The sequence below is a fragment of the Arachis ipaensis genome, chromosome B6, assembly GCF_059453495.1.
Source record: "Arachis ipaensis isolate K30076 ecotype BB chromosome B6, ASM5945349v1, whole genome shotgun sequence".
In the NCBI taxonomy this organism is placed as follows: domain Eukaryota; kingdom Viridiplantae; phylum Streptophyta; class Magnoliopsida; order Fabales; family Fabaceae; genus Arachis; species Arachis ipaensis.
In genome coordinates, this window is record NC_142441.1 from 6,521,820 (window position 1) to 6,537,786 (window position 15,967).

General features: G+C 32.3%; 1 protein-coding gene across 1 annotated transcript; it reads left to right on the plus strand.

Annotated features, from left to right (window-relative positions):
- The first annotated feature begins 14,558 nt into the window (after positions 1 to 14,558).
- Positions 14,559 to 15,486, plus strand: LOC148554480 (uncharacterized). Its single transcript, XM_088489806.1, has 4 exons — positions 14,559 to 14,630; positions 14,807 to 14,887; positions 15,085 to 15,165; positions 15,265 to 15,486. Exons 1-4 carry the CDS (start codon positions 14,559 to 14,561, stop codon positions 15,484 to 15,486), a joined length of 456 nt encoding a protein of 151 aa, XP_088345932.1.
- Positions 15,487 to 15,967: the final 481 nt, after the last annotated feature.

A 15,967-nucleotide genomic window follows, 5' to 3' on the forward strand; every position in this document is an offset into this window, starting at 1 on the left:
AATTAATTATGTTTTATGATAAAGTATACAAGAAAAAATTTTTTATTACATAAAAGTATTAAAAAACATATACGAGTTTATATTTAAAAAGAAACGACTAACCTTACAAAACTTTTGTTGTTGCTGTTGTTTATTTTTTTGTTTTTTATTCTTAATTAATTATATTGAATTATACAAAATTTATAAATTTTTTATAAATAAATCTTTAAATTTAATATTAATCTATATATTATCTAATTAATTTATAAACAATATAATACTTTTTATTGTATGAACTTATGAACTTGGAGAAGTTTTTATGTTATGGTTTGGAGAAATTAGATATAAATTTTTACGACGTACGTCAATATTGTTTGAGAGTAGACTTTAGAGTGGTTTAGGGCTTGTTTCGGTAAGTTTCTAACAAAATATAATTTTGGAGTTATTTTTTTAAATATTTTATAAAAAATTAAAAATAATTTTATGTTCGAATATCTCATATAAAAAAATATTTTTATTTATTAATTATGTTTCGGTATAACAATATAAAAGTATTTTTATTTGTTTATTATGTAAAAAATATCAAATATATTTTTTCTAAAGAAAAATATTAATAAGAATTCCTAATTTATTCCTTTCTATAATTTTTATGAAGAAAAAAAGATTTAAAGGGCGTGTTAAGGGCATTAAGTTATGATTCACTGTGGTGTTTTTAGGGTAATAAATTTTTGAAAAATTATTGATACATTTAGTTGTATCATATAAAATAGTATATACCGTGATATACGTGCATAATAAACCATGCAGTATGCATTAGACTGAGGTTTATGATTTTAATGAGAGTATATAATTAAGGTAATTAGTTAAGACGTTGGGATTTAGCATATTTAGCAACATAGATCGTTTATGGTTTCAACTAAGTCCACATACACAAGAGCTACTTTCGACCTTTGGACCACAGAGTTATTTTCATTAACTACTAGAGCACAAAACCTATGGCCCAATAACACAAACACTCAATCCTGCCCAAACTATTACCTAATCTAAATATTTTATTTATTCTAATTATTAAATTTAGCACAAACGAATAACGGAACCGCGGAGACGCTTTTTTACGGTGACCAGTGACCACATATTCACAACTATGTGTCGTATTCTAACAGCGACACATACAGTCTGCAAATGATGACTATTGCGATAAGCATCACAGAACTTTTCAGTTAGAAAAGTTATTATTAATCTTGAATTCAATAATGTAATCTTTAAAACTTATTAGTTATTATTATATATGTTTATCTGGAACCTGGATGATTTAATAACAAGGTGATATAAGTAATATATTAATTGGTTTAATTATAAAAATAACAATTAAGAGACACTACAAAAATATGCAGTATTTGCAACAACAAAAAATTGTTAAAAAAAAATCTAAATTTTGTAACGAAAGAAATTTATATAAAAAGATATTATAAAGTTGTTTTTGTATGTTCCGTTATAAAAAGTTTTTGTAAAAAAATGAAATTGTTATAATATATAATAATATTTTATAATAATTTTTTTAATATAAAAATTAAAATTTGTTACAAAAGTGATAATTATTTTTTATCTATTAAATATTTTTTATAACAATATAATTTTTCTATTACAAAATTTTATTATAAAATATAACTTGATTTTGTAACATTTTTTTTTGTTAGTTTACAAAGCACAATATTTATTTTGTAACATTTTTTATACAAATTACACGCATAATTTGTCAAATTGTATTATTTTTAATTAATTAATATATTAATTAATTTACTGAGCAAGTCAATATTTATCTAATATATAATATCATAGATAATTCAAACATCTTTCATTTAACTAAGATTGTTTTAAAGCAAAATAATATTAAAGTTAGTTCTAGAAGTTCAACCACGATACAAAAGTTCTAGAGTATATATCCATTTTGATCCTCAAAGAATTTCATACTGGACAATTTAGTCTCCAACAAAAATTAATTACTCGATTGGTCCCTAACAATTAATTCCGTCAGTCACTTGGGTCCTTTACTCCGTTAACTCTAACGGAGGACAAACTAGTCCTTGACAACTCTAACAGGGGACAAAATGGTCCCTGATCTCCTTTATTTGAAAACGACACTGTTCTCTCCCAATTTCCATCATATCTCGCACAACACTAGCAGTTTAATACTGTAACTTCAAACTACACAATGCACACTCTATAAATTTAATGTTCACAAGAAAAAAAATCCTCAACTTGTTCTCAACCAATTCATACTCAGGAAACTAATGCCTATATCTCTCAACTAGTTATCGTCTTCGATGGATCCCATGAATCTAGACAGCAAGTCTGATTTGTTAAGACCCGTCGTCGTCGTTGCCATCTCCCTCTTCCTCTTCCCTATCATCTCCATGACCACATTGTCCACCACTCCGATCGCTTCCTTTGGCTTCTTCTCCAAACCAATGTTCAATAATCGCTTCAGTTTTCATATGAGCGGCAACGGCGACATTGCTCGTTGTACTGATAGCTTGGAAGCGAGGTTGAAGCTGTCTGCCAACTTGGACTCTGGAAAAGAAGGAATGAAGCACTCGGTGTCTATTTCAAATGAGAATTTGCATATGATGTCGAAGGAGAATCTTCTCATGGTGTCCTAATGTCCAACAATCTATATTGCTTGCTGGAGAGTGGAGAAAGGCGTGCCCTTGGAATAGTTATGGAACTTGGTCTTGAGGATGTCGTGGACGTGTCCGGGTTGGAGGTGATGTTATCGAAGACGTGAAAGTGGATGCTTTTAGTGGGTGAAGTGCAGAGGAGGTGGATGTATCAGTAACAAAAATTTAGAAAGTGTGTGGTCCATGACATGTTGAGGTAGGTGCGATACGTGTGACAATTACACGATAGCTTAATCTTGGAGCTAAAGAGGAGGAAGGAAAAGATGAAAAAGAAGAATGTGAAGGTGAAGAAGGAGAGTATGAATATTAAGGTTATGCGAGATATGATAAAAATTGGGGAAGAATAGTGTCGTTTTCAAAAAAAGGGATGAGAGATCATTTTGTCCCTTGTTAGAGTTGTCAGGGACCATTTTGTCCTTCGTTAGAGTTAACGGAGTAAAGGACCTAAGTGACTGACGGAATTAATTGTTAGGGATCAATCGAGTAATTAATTTTAGTTAGGGACTAAAGTGTCCAGTTTAAAATTCTTTGAGGACCAAAGTGGGTATATACTCAAAGTTCTATATAAATTAGTGTCTTCATAAATTTAAAATATTCTTAAATTTTATAGCTAGCATATTGTCATCATTTTGACACTCCTATAAATATGAAAAACCAAACCAAAAATTAAAAATATAAAATAACACTAATTACAATTTTTTCATTTACTTTTACTCAATTGGCAGGAACTTCCCTAAACCTTGAATATTTTCACCATCTACGGTTTCATAAAAAAAACAATTCATCACTTATTTCTCAATTATTACATGCACAACCAAATTTATCAAACCAAATAATAAGACATTTATCATTTCTTAACCATAACACAACTAAAATATAATAAATAGATCCATATGTAATTCAACCTAGACTAATAATATATCAACCATGTACGAATATGTACTAAAACAATAAGCAGTTTTATATGTATCTTTAATTGCTAACCATTTTCATTGTTAAAGCACGCTATCAAAGAGTTCAAAAGGGTTTGTTGAACTTCCAATTGAGATTTCACTTGAGCTAATTCTTCCTCTTGCCGTCTGTGATGCTTTTTAAGTTTTTCTTTAAAAACATCTATTTCCTTTGCTAGCTCCTCACGATCTTGCATTACCTCTTCAAGTTGTGCTTGAATCTTTAACTTGGTTTTTGAAGCCTTTATACCATAATTTACACTATTTTTCTCACCTCTTACAACTACAAATACTTCATTTGGAGTGATAGAATTTTCAGTTTTATAGGATTTATTAATCATGAAGCTACAAAGGTAAAAACGAAAAGGCTGATGTTACATCAATTTATTTAGCTTTTTCATTGACTTATACATTTTCCATCATTCTTTTGAAGAGTAATTTGTCACAATTCTTAAATATCAGGCTCCTCACTAGTTCTAAGATTGCGCTGTAGTTTTTTTTAATTGTAAAATATCATATGTAATTAAATACAAACTTAATATAACAAAAAATATAACACTAAGTTAAAGAGTTCAACACTATTTACCTAATCACATCTAACAATTTGAAATATTCTTCGACCAATAATATGTGATACAACGTGATGCTTTCTATTTTGTTTGTTTCTTGAACTTTTTTTCCTATAGAATATGAAACTCACAAAAAAAAGGAGTTAAATTATAATTATATCATTGATTTAAAGCAACAAGACAAGATAGGAACATTTTAATAATTGTCAGAATGGAAATCCAAAATTGAAAAGAGGTAGATCTAAAGTAGCACACCATCTCCTATGTCTCTGAAAGAACATTGTGCAGTGAATTTTAAAGGCGCTCCTTTTCAATTTGATACATTTCATAGTGTTAACGTAATTTTGAGTGCCAAATTCGATAAGAAACATTAGCCTTAGATAAAATCATTTTGCACATTACCTATGTATCTGTTATATTAATTTTTTTTTACATAAGTTTGGTCAAAGTTAGTTAGCACAAATAAAGTAGAAAAATAAATAATAGCTAAAAATATAAATATATATTACCAAAATAAGGTCGCATATTTTTTTTAACATCATCTCCAATTTGACTTCATTTCTCTACATATAAACGAACATTTTATCTTGTAACAATACCAATTTCAGATGTAAAAAGTAAGCATTGATGTCATTAGGTGCTAAATTCTCCAAAGACAATTTCAATTTTTCAGCTGTGCTTATTTTTAACATCTTGTTTATTGCAATCCCACGTGAAGGTCCCCTTCTACCAACACATGATGAAACGGGGACAGATGCTGGCACTGAAATAGGGGATGCTGGTTATGAAATGGGGGCTGCCAGGGGTGAAGCAGGGGCTAAAGGAAGGGTTGTTTGGCTGGAGCAGTTAATAGTGTTGTAGATGTTGATGTAGTAGCCCTTGTTTAAATCCTTCGAGGTGCCATCATAATACGCAATCTGTAAAACCCACGAAACTAGTAAATAATTAACCAATAAATTAATTATTAATCAAGTAATTAGAAAATAGAATTTTATAGTTTAATAAAATAGAGCTAATTAAAATAAAAATTTTGATACTAATTTCAAAGAATTTGACCTAAAATTAGGTTAAACGGACCGAATCGAACGAACCAGACCCATATTGGGCCCAAGGTCCAACTCAATCCCACTTAATTAAAGAGCTTCAGTTCTTCTCTCCCATCCACCATGCCATTCACGCTGGAACTTGGCCAAAAGGGGAAGAACACTTTCAAGAAAAACACAAATCCTTATTTCAAGTTCCAATTGCTAAAACTTTTGATCCGGAGCTCCGATTGTCGCACCGTTTGTGGCCACGTGACGAGCTCCACAAAGCCCAGTTCTTGATTAGGTATGAAACTCATTTTTTAGTTTCAGTTTTCTTCTCCCCAATTTCGAAATTCAATGTGAATGCATGTTGAATTTTGTATGATTTCGATGTTTAGATTCGAATTAGCTTGTGTGTTTTGTCGGGTTTAGCTCGTTTGAGTTGTGGGTAAGGTAAGCACCCTTAAACCCTTGGTATATATGTTGAATTAGTGAACTCTATTTTGATTATGATAATAGATTGAAAATTCTTATTGGTGGAGTCAAGATTGAGAATGTGGAGCTTGGGTTGAGCTTTGGAGGCTATAGGGCTATTGGGTGAGATTTCGGAGTCTTGGAAGCTTGAAAAACATTGTATTATGAGGTGTTCCGGGCTTTATCAACGAATCGACCAAGGTATGATTTTAGTTTCTCATATATAATATGTACGGTGTCATGAAAACTTAGGCTAGATGACATAGGCTAAGTTGAAATGTATGATTGATGCATGTTTAGTGACTTTGGTTAATACAATGTGTGTTGAGATTGGTTGTGGATAATTGGGTGTTTGTTAATGATATAAATATGGTGGATAGTTGATGATATGATGAATTGAACGAATGATAGTAATATATTAATGTTTGAATATGAGGTGGTATTGATTATGAAATCCTTGAATATGAGATTTTGTTGATTATTGAAGTCAAGCTTGATGGATTTGTATGCGATTGTTTAAAAATTGAGGTATGATTAGTTGTGGAAGACTGTGGGACTGTGTTGCTATGATTTTGGTATGTTTTGGTGCAGAGTATTATTGAGTGGATATGATTAGTGATTTATGTTTTGTGAAAATAGAAGTTTGGAAGATTTTGTGAAAAACTAGTTTTTGGTCAAATTTTGGTGAATCATAACTCGGTTTTCATACCCTTAAATTATTTCAAACTTCTTTCATATGAAAATTGGGTCTGTGAAGATTATGCCGTTAGAAGAACGGATGAAAAATATTTTGAAACGAAAAAGTTATGCGCGTCGGAAGTTCGGAGTGCAAAATTGAAAATTCTGTAGCATTCAGCATTTTTGCCATTCTACATGTCTTGCGTACACGACCACTGCACGCGACGCAACCAAACCTTTCAGGTTGGGCATCTTGCGTACGCGAGAAGGGTGCTTGCGTACGCGAGGAAGGAAAAATGCACGCCCACGTGTACGCATGACCCACGAGTACGCGTGACCCCTGTTTTTCAGCAAATGATTTTTTGTATTTTAAACCTCTAAACCTCTAGTTTTACTCTTTTAACCCCTAAACCTTAGTGGTATACCTAGTAATGAGATGAAGCTAGGAAGAAAAGGTAGCTTGGGGGCGAAGTAAGCATGGAAAATGACGAATTTGAGAATGAATGGACATGATGATGGTATGGATGTGTTGGATGTGGGGAAGGCAGTAGGGTGTTAATCCCTCGACTCATTCTCTTGCATTCTTTGTGGATGTGTTTTGTTGGATGTGGAGAAGGCGGTAGAACGCTAATCCCTCGATTCATTCCCCCGTATTTCTTGTGATTGTGTTTTGTGGGATGTGAGAAAGGTGGCAGGGCACTAATCCCCCGACATACACCCTCACATTCTTTCTCTTTCTGTCTACAAGGTGGTAGGACACTAATCTCTCAACCGGTATGGCACGACCTCACTAGGGGAAGGTGGTAGGGTACTAATCTCCAATTTATTTCCCCCTGGTGTATGCCTCCAGGAGAAGGTGGTAGAGCACTAATCCCCCGATTTTATGCCTCTTGGAGATGCGCATTCAAGAGACAATATCCGGGTTAGCTACCAGGTGTGTCAGGTTCTGGCAAAGTAACTGATACGTGAGCTCACGGTCAGTAGGAAAGGCATGCATCATATGTATTTGTCTGTTTGTTTTAGTTTGCTTTCTTGGGATTGCCTACTTGTTATTTCATGCTTAACTGCTATATGTTCTGTTTACTATATCTGTCTTCTACTTGTGTCTAATTTTTCTGCTTTGTTTGTCTATGTGGTTCTACTGGTGTTTTGGAAGATGGTGGAGGAAGGGAATAGTTGAGGATTTTAGTGAGAATTCGGTTAAGTTTAAGGACCTTAGAAAACCACCCCTGTTTATGGTTTTAGTTTTCAATTTTCATTCTTTAAGTCTTATAATCTAAGTGTCGGGGTTCTAGAATTGCCTCTGACTTTTTCGAGACCTTATATCTTATGTACGCAGCACCATTACCATGCTGAGAACCTCCGGTTCTCATTCCATACGGATATTTGTATTTTTCAGATGCAGGTCGCGAGGCACCTCGTTAGGCGTCTGGAGCTCTTGCAGTGAAGGGGGTTTTTTGGGATATTATTTTTTGTTTCTGTTTAGATATATGCTCCTGTATATAACTCTCCTTTTGACTTGTTTTATTTTATACCTCATAGAGGTTTATGGAGCACTAGAGATTCTATTGTGTATTTTGGGATTTGGACTTAATATGTATGTATGTAAAATTGTAAATACTCTCCGACCAGCCTTAGATTCGCAGGCGAGCTTGGAGCTTGATTACTACGTATCCTTGATCATCTACTCCTTTTGTATACGTATTTATTTGCGCTTAAACTTTCTTCATACAACGTTATTCACGAGCGTTGCGCTTTTCGGTTTTACGATTTTGTTTTTAGACTTTCCTTCAAAGTCTCCTTATTATAAACTTTTTTTCAACTATTATTATATATATTTTTATTTTTAGAGGTCGTAATACCTTGCACCTCTATTTTATGACTTAAACATAAGACTCTGTGTGGTAGGGTGTTACACAATCTACATTAAAACTCATATAACATGAAGAAAATGAAATAATAAAATATATACCTAACTTAATTATACCAAAGAAAATACATCAACAAAAATGGGCATGATAAAAATATATTATACTTTTTAAAAAATATATAAAAAAATAGCAAAGAGTGGATAATTTAACAATTGCAAATATCATGTGAACCCCAAAATAAAACTACTAAGAATTCAATCACTATCACTAATACTATCGTTTGAACTATCTTCTTCTTCTTTTTCTTCTTCTTCTTTTTGATCTATATAAATAAGCACATTCACACTTGATCCCTCTGTGTCACCTCTTCCCAAATTGAGCACCAAATTGACATCATTCAAAAAAAAACTTGATTAAAGCCCTCTCATTTCAGCTTGTTGGTATGATGTTCGTGCATGATATCTTGTTCAGACACATCATATGTATTATGAGATTTTACTTGTACTGTAGATTCATATTCATCTTTACAATATTCCTACTTTAATTTTGTCTTACTGAATGAACATCAAACCAATCACATTTTAATAAAATCACTTTATATTTTTTCACATAATCCAATTCGATAATCTCAATCAACATGTCATAATAAAACCGTTGATAGCATATGTTTTGTAGAAATGTGCACGATGACCAGGACTTCTTGCTAGAGAAAGTAGTTAATTGTTAACCTGTGCACTCCCTACTTTGTGTAGATATAAAATCTACATTAAGGAATAGAGATTAAAATTAAATTGCCAAAAGACTTTTCAATTCTAAAATACTCAAAGTTGATTCAATTACCTTCCTTTCAAACCTTTTACGAATTGATTCTTGTGTATTTTCTTGAGATTTCTAGATTTTTCTCTTGTTAAATATGTCATATGTTCATCAACCCATGATTGAACTTTTTCACAATTCTTAAGTATATAGAATTCAGTTTCTCCATGTTCTAATATACTAAGTTCTTTGTATGTTCCTTTGCAAAAAAATTGGCCAGCAACTTTAAAAACAAATATGCCTTGCATAAGTTCATTCTCACCATAGTCAGATTTGTTATTAAGGTATCTTTTGCCCTTAGTCGACTTGAATTGTGAGTTGAAGTTCGAATTCATGTGACATATGCAATAAGTATGATGTGCTGAAGGAGGACGGCATCCACTGTGCGGTACATTTAGGGCAACGCGAATAACCTGTGATCTATCATATATAACAAGAAGTTCTTGCTGCAGACTAACATGCTGCCGCAAATTTGATAGAAAAAATTAGCTTGATTCAGTTGTCTCAGACTTGACTAATGTGAATGCGATGGACAGAATGTTCTTATTACAATCTTAAGCCACAACAATTAATAGCACGCCCATGTACTTTCCATACAAATGTGTCCCATCCATCGAAATAAAAGACTTGCAATGTTTAAACACCTCAACACAAGTAGAAAATGCCCAAAAGACCTTATCAAGCTAGCTCCAATTTTCGTCAATCATGTCCCCGTCATAATACAAAATATCAACACAATCGTGAATTGTATTTGGGAGGCATTCTTGCAAAGCCTGTAAGAGGCCCGGTATCTTGTTGTAAGACTCTTCCAAGTCACCATAAATCTGAACAATCGCTTTTTGTTTTACCATTCACACCTTTCGATACGATAGCTTGAAATATACCAGTAGTTCAAGTTTTGCCATAGTGTCGCATGAAGACTTCATGGACAATTGTTACCGAATTGCTTGCAACGACAATGGTATTTAAATCTATCTAACCCAAAAACTCTGTACTCCACATTCCTTTGGATACTGTGGTTCTTCACCGCCATCGGAACAACATCATGGTTCCTGAACCTATGGCCAACCTGGAATTCCAACCCACTATCCGTGTTGTAATCTTCCCCCTGGCCAGCATTGAGAGGATCATTTAGATGCATTGCGTCTAAGTTCAAAGTGTGATAATGACTTGGAGCTTTTGATAATTGAGGAATAGACAAAGGGGGGCAGGAGAAACGGAGCACCATCGTCGATGGGAGTCTCCGTCACATACTCATCAGAGGAAGAAGTCTCCTTAGACAACCCAGACTCGACAACACAATCTGAATCGCCTTTGCTGTCGTCTTCTTTGGCACTATCACGAGGCCAGGCAAGATGGATCAGTATTGCATTCACCTGGATTACTTGCGGGATCGAAGAGGACGACCCACCGCCAACAACCACATCACGAACAGCAACATACTACTCCATCACATGTTGTGGCATAAGCCTTGAATGTATGTCGAACATTACCCTCACATGCTGACCCCTTCAATCCAAAATAACCTGTTGGTCAAACCACCACTCAGACGTGCTTGTAGAAATCTATATGCACGACTAGAAATAGAGCTTTTTCGGACGAAAATTTCAAACAAAATTTATTCCGTCTGAATGACTTTTTCATTTCGGACAAATTTGAGACAAATGTTGAACAATTTTTAGTGGAGACATTGGAATAATATATTCTATCCTAAATTTGTCTAAATTTCGTCCCAAATTTTGGCGCCAAACTTTTCTTGAATGGCGCCAAAATTTTCATACAGATTAGCAACACATTTTGGACAAAAACTATAATTCGTCTGTATTCCATCTGAATATGCGCAATAACTTCAGACGGATTTGGGACGCATTTTGAAAAATGTTAATTCTATCCCAAATTTGTCTATAATTAGTCTTAAATGCTTTTACTATAGCTTACCCTTCGAAGTAGCTAAAATTTTTTCTCGCAAATTTGGGATGAAAATAACATCATTTGTAAATTTTATTTGAAAGTGCATCAGTTTTCAAATAAATTTCAAATGTTTATTGAAAAATTTTAACATTTAGTATAAAAATATTGTTTATATTTTAAATTAGTCTATTATTTTTAATTTATTTGTTTAATTATTTACGTTATAATAATTCAAAATTTAAGACAAAGTGTATCTAAAAGAATCACATATATAAAAACTTAAAAATAAATTATATCCAATCTTCTAAAAAAATAATACAAATAATAAATAAGAATAAAAAAATCACGTAAAATAAAAAAAATCATATACTTTTTCAATGTAAGATTAAGAAATATTAAAAATTAAAAAAAGAAAATACAAATGAATACATCAAAGGCTTTTCGCCACCCCACCCTTCATCTTCATCACTGCTATGAGAACTCTCGCACCCAGCCCTCTCTCCGAGCCCTTCACTCTTTATTTTTAGAAATTGAACAATTAAAAATAATTAGATTAGTTTTATTAAATATTTTGAGTTAAGTTAATTACAATTCTTGTGTAATTTTTATAATTGGTTATTTCATATAATTTGAAACTAAAATTCAGTAATAGAAGTATTATATAATTTAATTTAAGAAATTTGTATTGTGATTAAATTACAGTTTATTTTATTAAATTGAGCTCTTAGAGATTAACTTATTAGAAATGATTAAATGGATTTTTGTAAATACTTTAAGTTTAAGTCAATTAATATTTTTGGACAACTTTTATTATAATTAATTATTTCATATAAATTGAAATTAAAGTTCTAGTGACGGAAAAATAATAAAAATTTATATGATTTAATTTAGATAATTGATATTAGAATTTTTTTTGTTACCCATGGTAGTTGATATTAGAATTTAAACCATATTTTATAAAATGTGATTAGTATGTTTACTTTATAATTTAAATTAAAAGTAATTATTTAAACTCATTGATATATTGATCAATAAAATCTTATGCGTTTTGAAAGTAATCCTTATAGTATTATATTTGATTTCTAAATTATTATTTTATTTCAAATATTTTATAAAATTGTTATATTACTCATATATATTTTACTCTAATCCTAAAAATTTCTAATAAAAACCCTAATATCCCAAATTTCTCAATTTACTACACTAAATCTCTAAACACATGCACACAACACTCAGTAAGTGAGGGAGAAAGGGGAAACAGAGAAGGGAGAAGGGGGAGCTCGAGGGAGAAGAGGGGAAGAGAGGAGGGGACGACACGGCTGGGTCCTTACTGCTGTCACCGTTGTCGTTGAGGCACCAGAGGAGAGAGAGATTTTCTTTGCAGAGGCGTTGAGGGATACAGACGCGACGCGAGGAAGAGGAGCTCGTCTTCATTGCCGCCGTCGCTGCGCCTTGCCGCCGCTGCCGTTGATGGAAGTCGCCACCATTGTTGGGAAGAACCAAATAGGGAGAGGAGGTCGCCGTTGATGCTACCGCAGAAAGGAAGGAAGCAACGCGTGTGAGAAAGTGACGCAACAGAGGAGGAGCCATTCCTTTGTCGCCGCTGGAATTCCTGGTCGCCGCCGGAATTCATGGTGAGTTAATCGTGCCTAGCTACCATAATCACCATCTCTGAACCTTATTTGCTCTGTAACAACCCTGCGCTTGCTTCTGATATTCTTGACTCTATTGAGTTTGCTGGAATTATCACAGTTGAAGCTTGTCACCAGAGAAGACAAGTTGTTGCGCCATCCTTTTCATTCTGACATCGATTCTCCCGTTTAAAACCCTGTAATGCTTCCACTCTTGTTCTGTTTAGCATTGTTTCTCTGTTATATTCTTATTCTAATTACAGTATCCAATATCGTTGTTTTAGTACTGCTGTGTTCTGCCGGAAATGTCGAAATTGTTGCTGCGAGTGTGATCATAGTTGGTGTCACTGGCTCTGTCCCGGTTACGTTGAAATTGTCGCTGCTGCTGCCACGATTGGGGATAAAGGGACTTTTTGCGTTAAATAATACGATTGCGACATCGAGGTAGGGGGTTTAAATTTTAAATGGTTTTAATTTAAGAATGCTCATAAAGTTTATTGAATAACTGCAAATAGGTTGAATTATTATGAGTAATTGATTGGTTGTGTGGATGTTGAATTGTGGCTGTGAATTGATTGAAATTGTGGATTTTTTGGAATTGATTGATCATGAGTGGAAAATGAATTGTTGATGAGTGATTGATGAAAATTCTAAATTTTGATGGATTATGTTGGATTTGTTGCTGTTGAGTTGTTATATGATTATTGTATCGGTGATGGATTTAGTTGATGATTGATTGGAATTGGGTTTAGAGAATGTTTAAAGGATTGAATTTCAGATGTTGAATTGCTTGCTGAAAAATTCGAGTTTTGAAATTAAATGTCAACTTTGAAAGTGAACTAGCAACTTAATAGAGATTGGAATGTTATGAGATTAAAAGCTAAGCGAACTACAACAAGTATAGTTATTAATATTCAATTTTGAAGGTTTTATTTTAATTAGATAATTAGTTATGATTTTTCAAAGATGAATTGTAAAATCTGATTTTCTTGGATTACTTCTAAACGAAGTGAGAAACTTTGAAAAGTTATAACTAATTCTGTGATGATCAGAATTGTATGGGACTAAGTCTGAATTAAACTTGGGAATATGTGGTGCTAGACTGAAAAATTTGAGGCCTTTTCGTTAAATACACAATTTATGGCGAATTTTTAAAATTAGGCTGATAAATCTGTCATGCAGCAGAAAAGTTCAAATAGGGCAGCAACTTATTAGTTGTACTGCGACTCCTACGAGCTGAGTTTTGGAGTGAAACTAATTTTCTTTTAAAATTTGATTAACTTGGTTTATTATTCTAAAACTTCAAAATTTTAGGAGTTAAGGATTGGGAGTTGTGAATTTTTGAAAGTTAATGGTTTAAGGTGAAAAGAACCCATTTTTAGCAAGTTATGCATCAACTTCCAATGCTTGTAACTCTTATAATTGAATAGCAATCAGGTTGCAACCAAGACACACGTGTTGCTAGATAAGTTAGGAGTTTTCAAACCAAACTTTAGCCTAATTGAAGTTTTGTAGTAAAAGTTATACAAGTTGAAAGATACTAAGCTTGTTGGTTTCTACAATCAATGTAAAAAAGTAGTTTACTTTTGCTAGGTGACTTTACCTAATTGAATGCATGTCTAAAATTGCTTAACCTGAAAGTGCATCAAATTTAAACTTTATAAATATGTCCTTGTGTGAGAGATTTTATTTCTGGTACTAAAATTTTATGAGAGCAATATTTATACAATAAATTCTTTCTGGATCGCATCCGCAATGCCACAAAATAAATTAAGAGGATACAAATGAAGTGAAATGATTGGCTCACTTGTAACAGAATTGATCTTGTGGATTGTAATGTTATTATTATCTATCTTGTTTCAGATTTTGCTGATTGGAGTTGGGAGGAGTTCATCAATTTGATTTCTTTTAAATTAAGAGGATACAAAAACTCTTACCACTAATGGTTTCTTTTATTGTCACAATTTGATTGGAAGATGGCAACAATGATAGCAAAGGGTTGCAGGGAAGGAAAATCGTCTCGAGTTTTATATGTGTCTGGTGAAGAGGTTAGCTTTTATTGGGTTTCTTTCCTGCATCCTGGTATTGTAGTTTGGGATAATATTTGATTTTCCTGATGTGGGCACTGAAGTTTAACATTTGATTTGTGACTGTGCTTTGGGTTTAGAGTCAGTTAACCTTCTCTAATTTGGTTGCATTTATTTTATTTTGTGTCATGTGACAGAGCCTTGAGCAAATTGGTAATAGAGCAGAACGCCTTAGGATTAAATTAGATATATATTTATATTTAAATATTGATATTGAGGTGGAAATATGGATTTTTTCTGATTAGTTTTGCTGCTAGCATTCTTCTTGCTATATTATTTTCTGTTTTATACATGAATTTTTATTGAAGTTATTGTCTGGGTCCTATTAAGCGATTATTTCATGTAATAGCCTTAACTTGCGAGTGAAGTCTAGATACTTAGCTTGTATATTTTTTTATCTTAATTTAATTTTCAGGACATATGGAAGAAAGCTCAGCTTCTTTCCTCTCGTGCTATGGTTGTTGATTCAATACAAACTCTTGATCCTATTAACACTGTTAGTAATTTTCCTTCAACTCTATTAACACTTTTCTTTTTCTATCATTTGCCAATGTCTTTGAATTTAACATTTTATTTTGATTTATGTATTCTCCAGTGGTTAGAGCAAAATGTTAAGTTGAATGATGTTAAGCACAAGTTAAAAGATCAAGGACGTCAAGTAAAGGTTCAACAGAAAAGAATTGGTTCTACCAAAAAGACAATTCATGCTTTGTATAAAAAGTTGAATCTCCTATTTCCTTCAACCTTGTCTGATCCTGCAGAAGATGAGCTTGGGACAGGCTCTAGTGATGATGAGGATGATAACACAAGTGATTGATGTTAGGAGTATATGTATTTTCTGATTTAGATTAATGAATTTTTAGGTGAATTAGTTAGTACATTTTATTTTATTCATGATATTTGACCTTTTTAAAGGCTTTCTTTGTTTTAGTTTAAGTATTTTTTTTCTTATTTTAGTTTGATTACATTTATGAACAAAAGTATTTTAATAATAAATATTTTTTTAACTCTTTTATGGTAATCAACTTTTTCATGACTTTATTATGTGTTTATAATTTCGATGATGTAATATGAAAAAATGAATATGATGGTCTTAATATAGAAAGCAGATCGAATACAATTTATTTTCTAAAATATTTATATATTAAATAGCAAATTATTTTGTATGAAAATTATTTAAAATATTATATTAAATTTGTAAAAAATTTGTGCGAAAATAATTTTTGTTTTGTATGAAATTTGTTTCAAATACGTAAATTCTTTTAAATTAAATTTGTCTGAAATTTAATTGAAAAGAA

Coding starts and splice junctions, on each gene's coding strand:
- LOC148554480 (XM_088489806.1), top strand. CDS start 14,559: ATGGCAACAATGATAGCAAAGGGTTGCAGGGAAGGAAAATCGTCTCGA. Junction 14,631..14,806: donor TATATGTGTCTGGTGAAGAG/GTTAGCTTTTAT, acceptor GTCATGTGACAG/AGCCTTGAGCAAATTGGTAA. Junction 15,166..15,264: donor CTCTTGATCCTATTAACACT/GTTAGTAATTTT, acceptor TGTATTCTCCAG/TGGTTAGAGCAAAATGTTAA.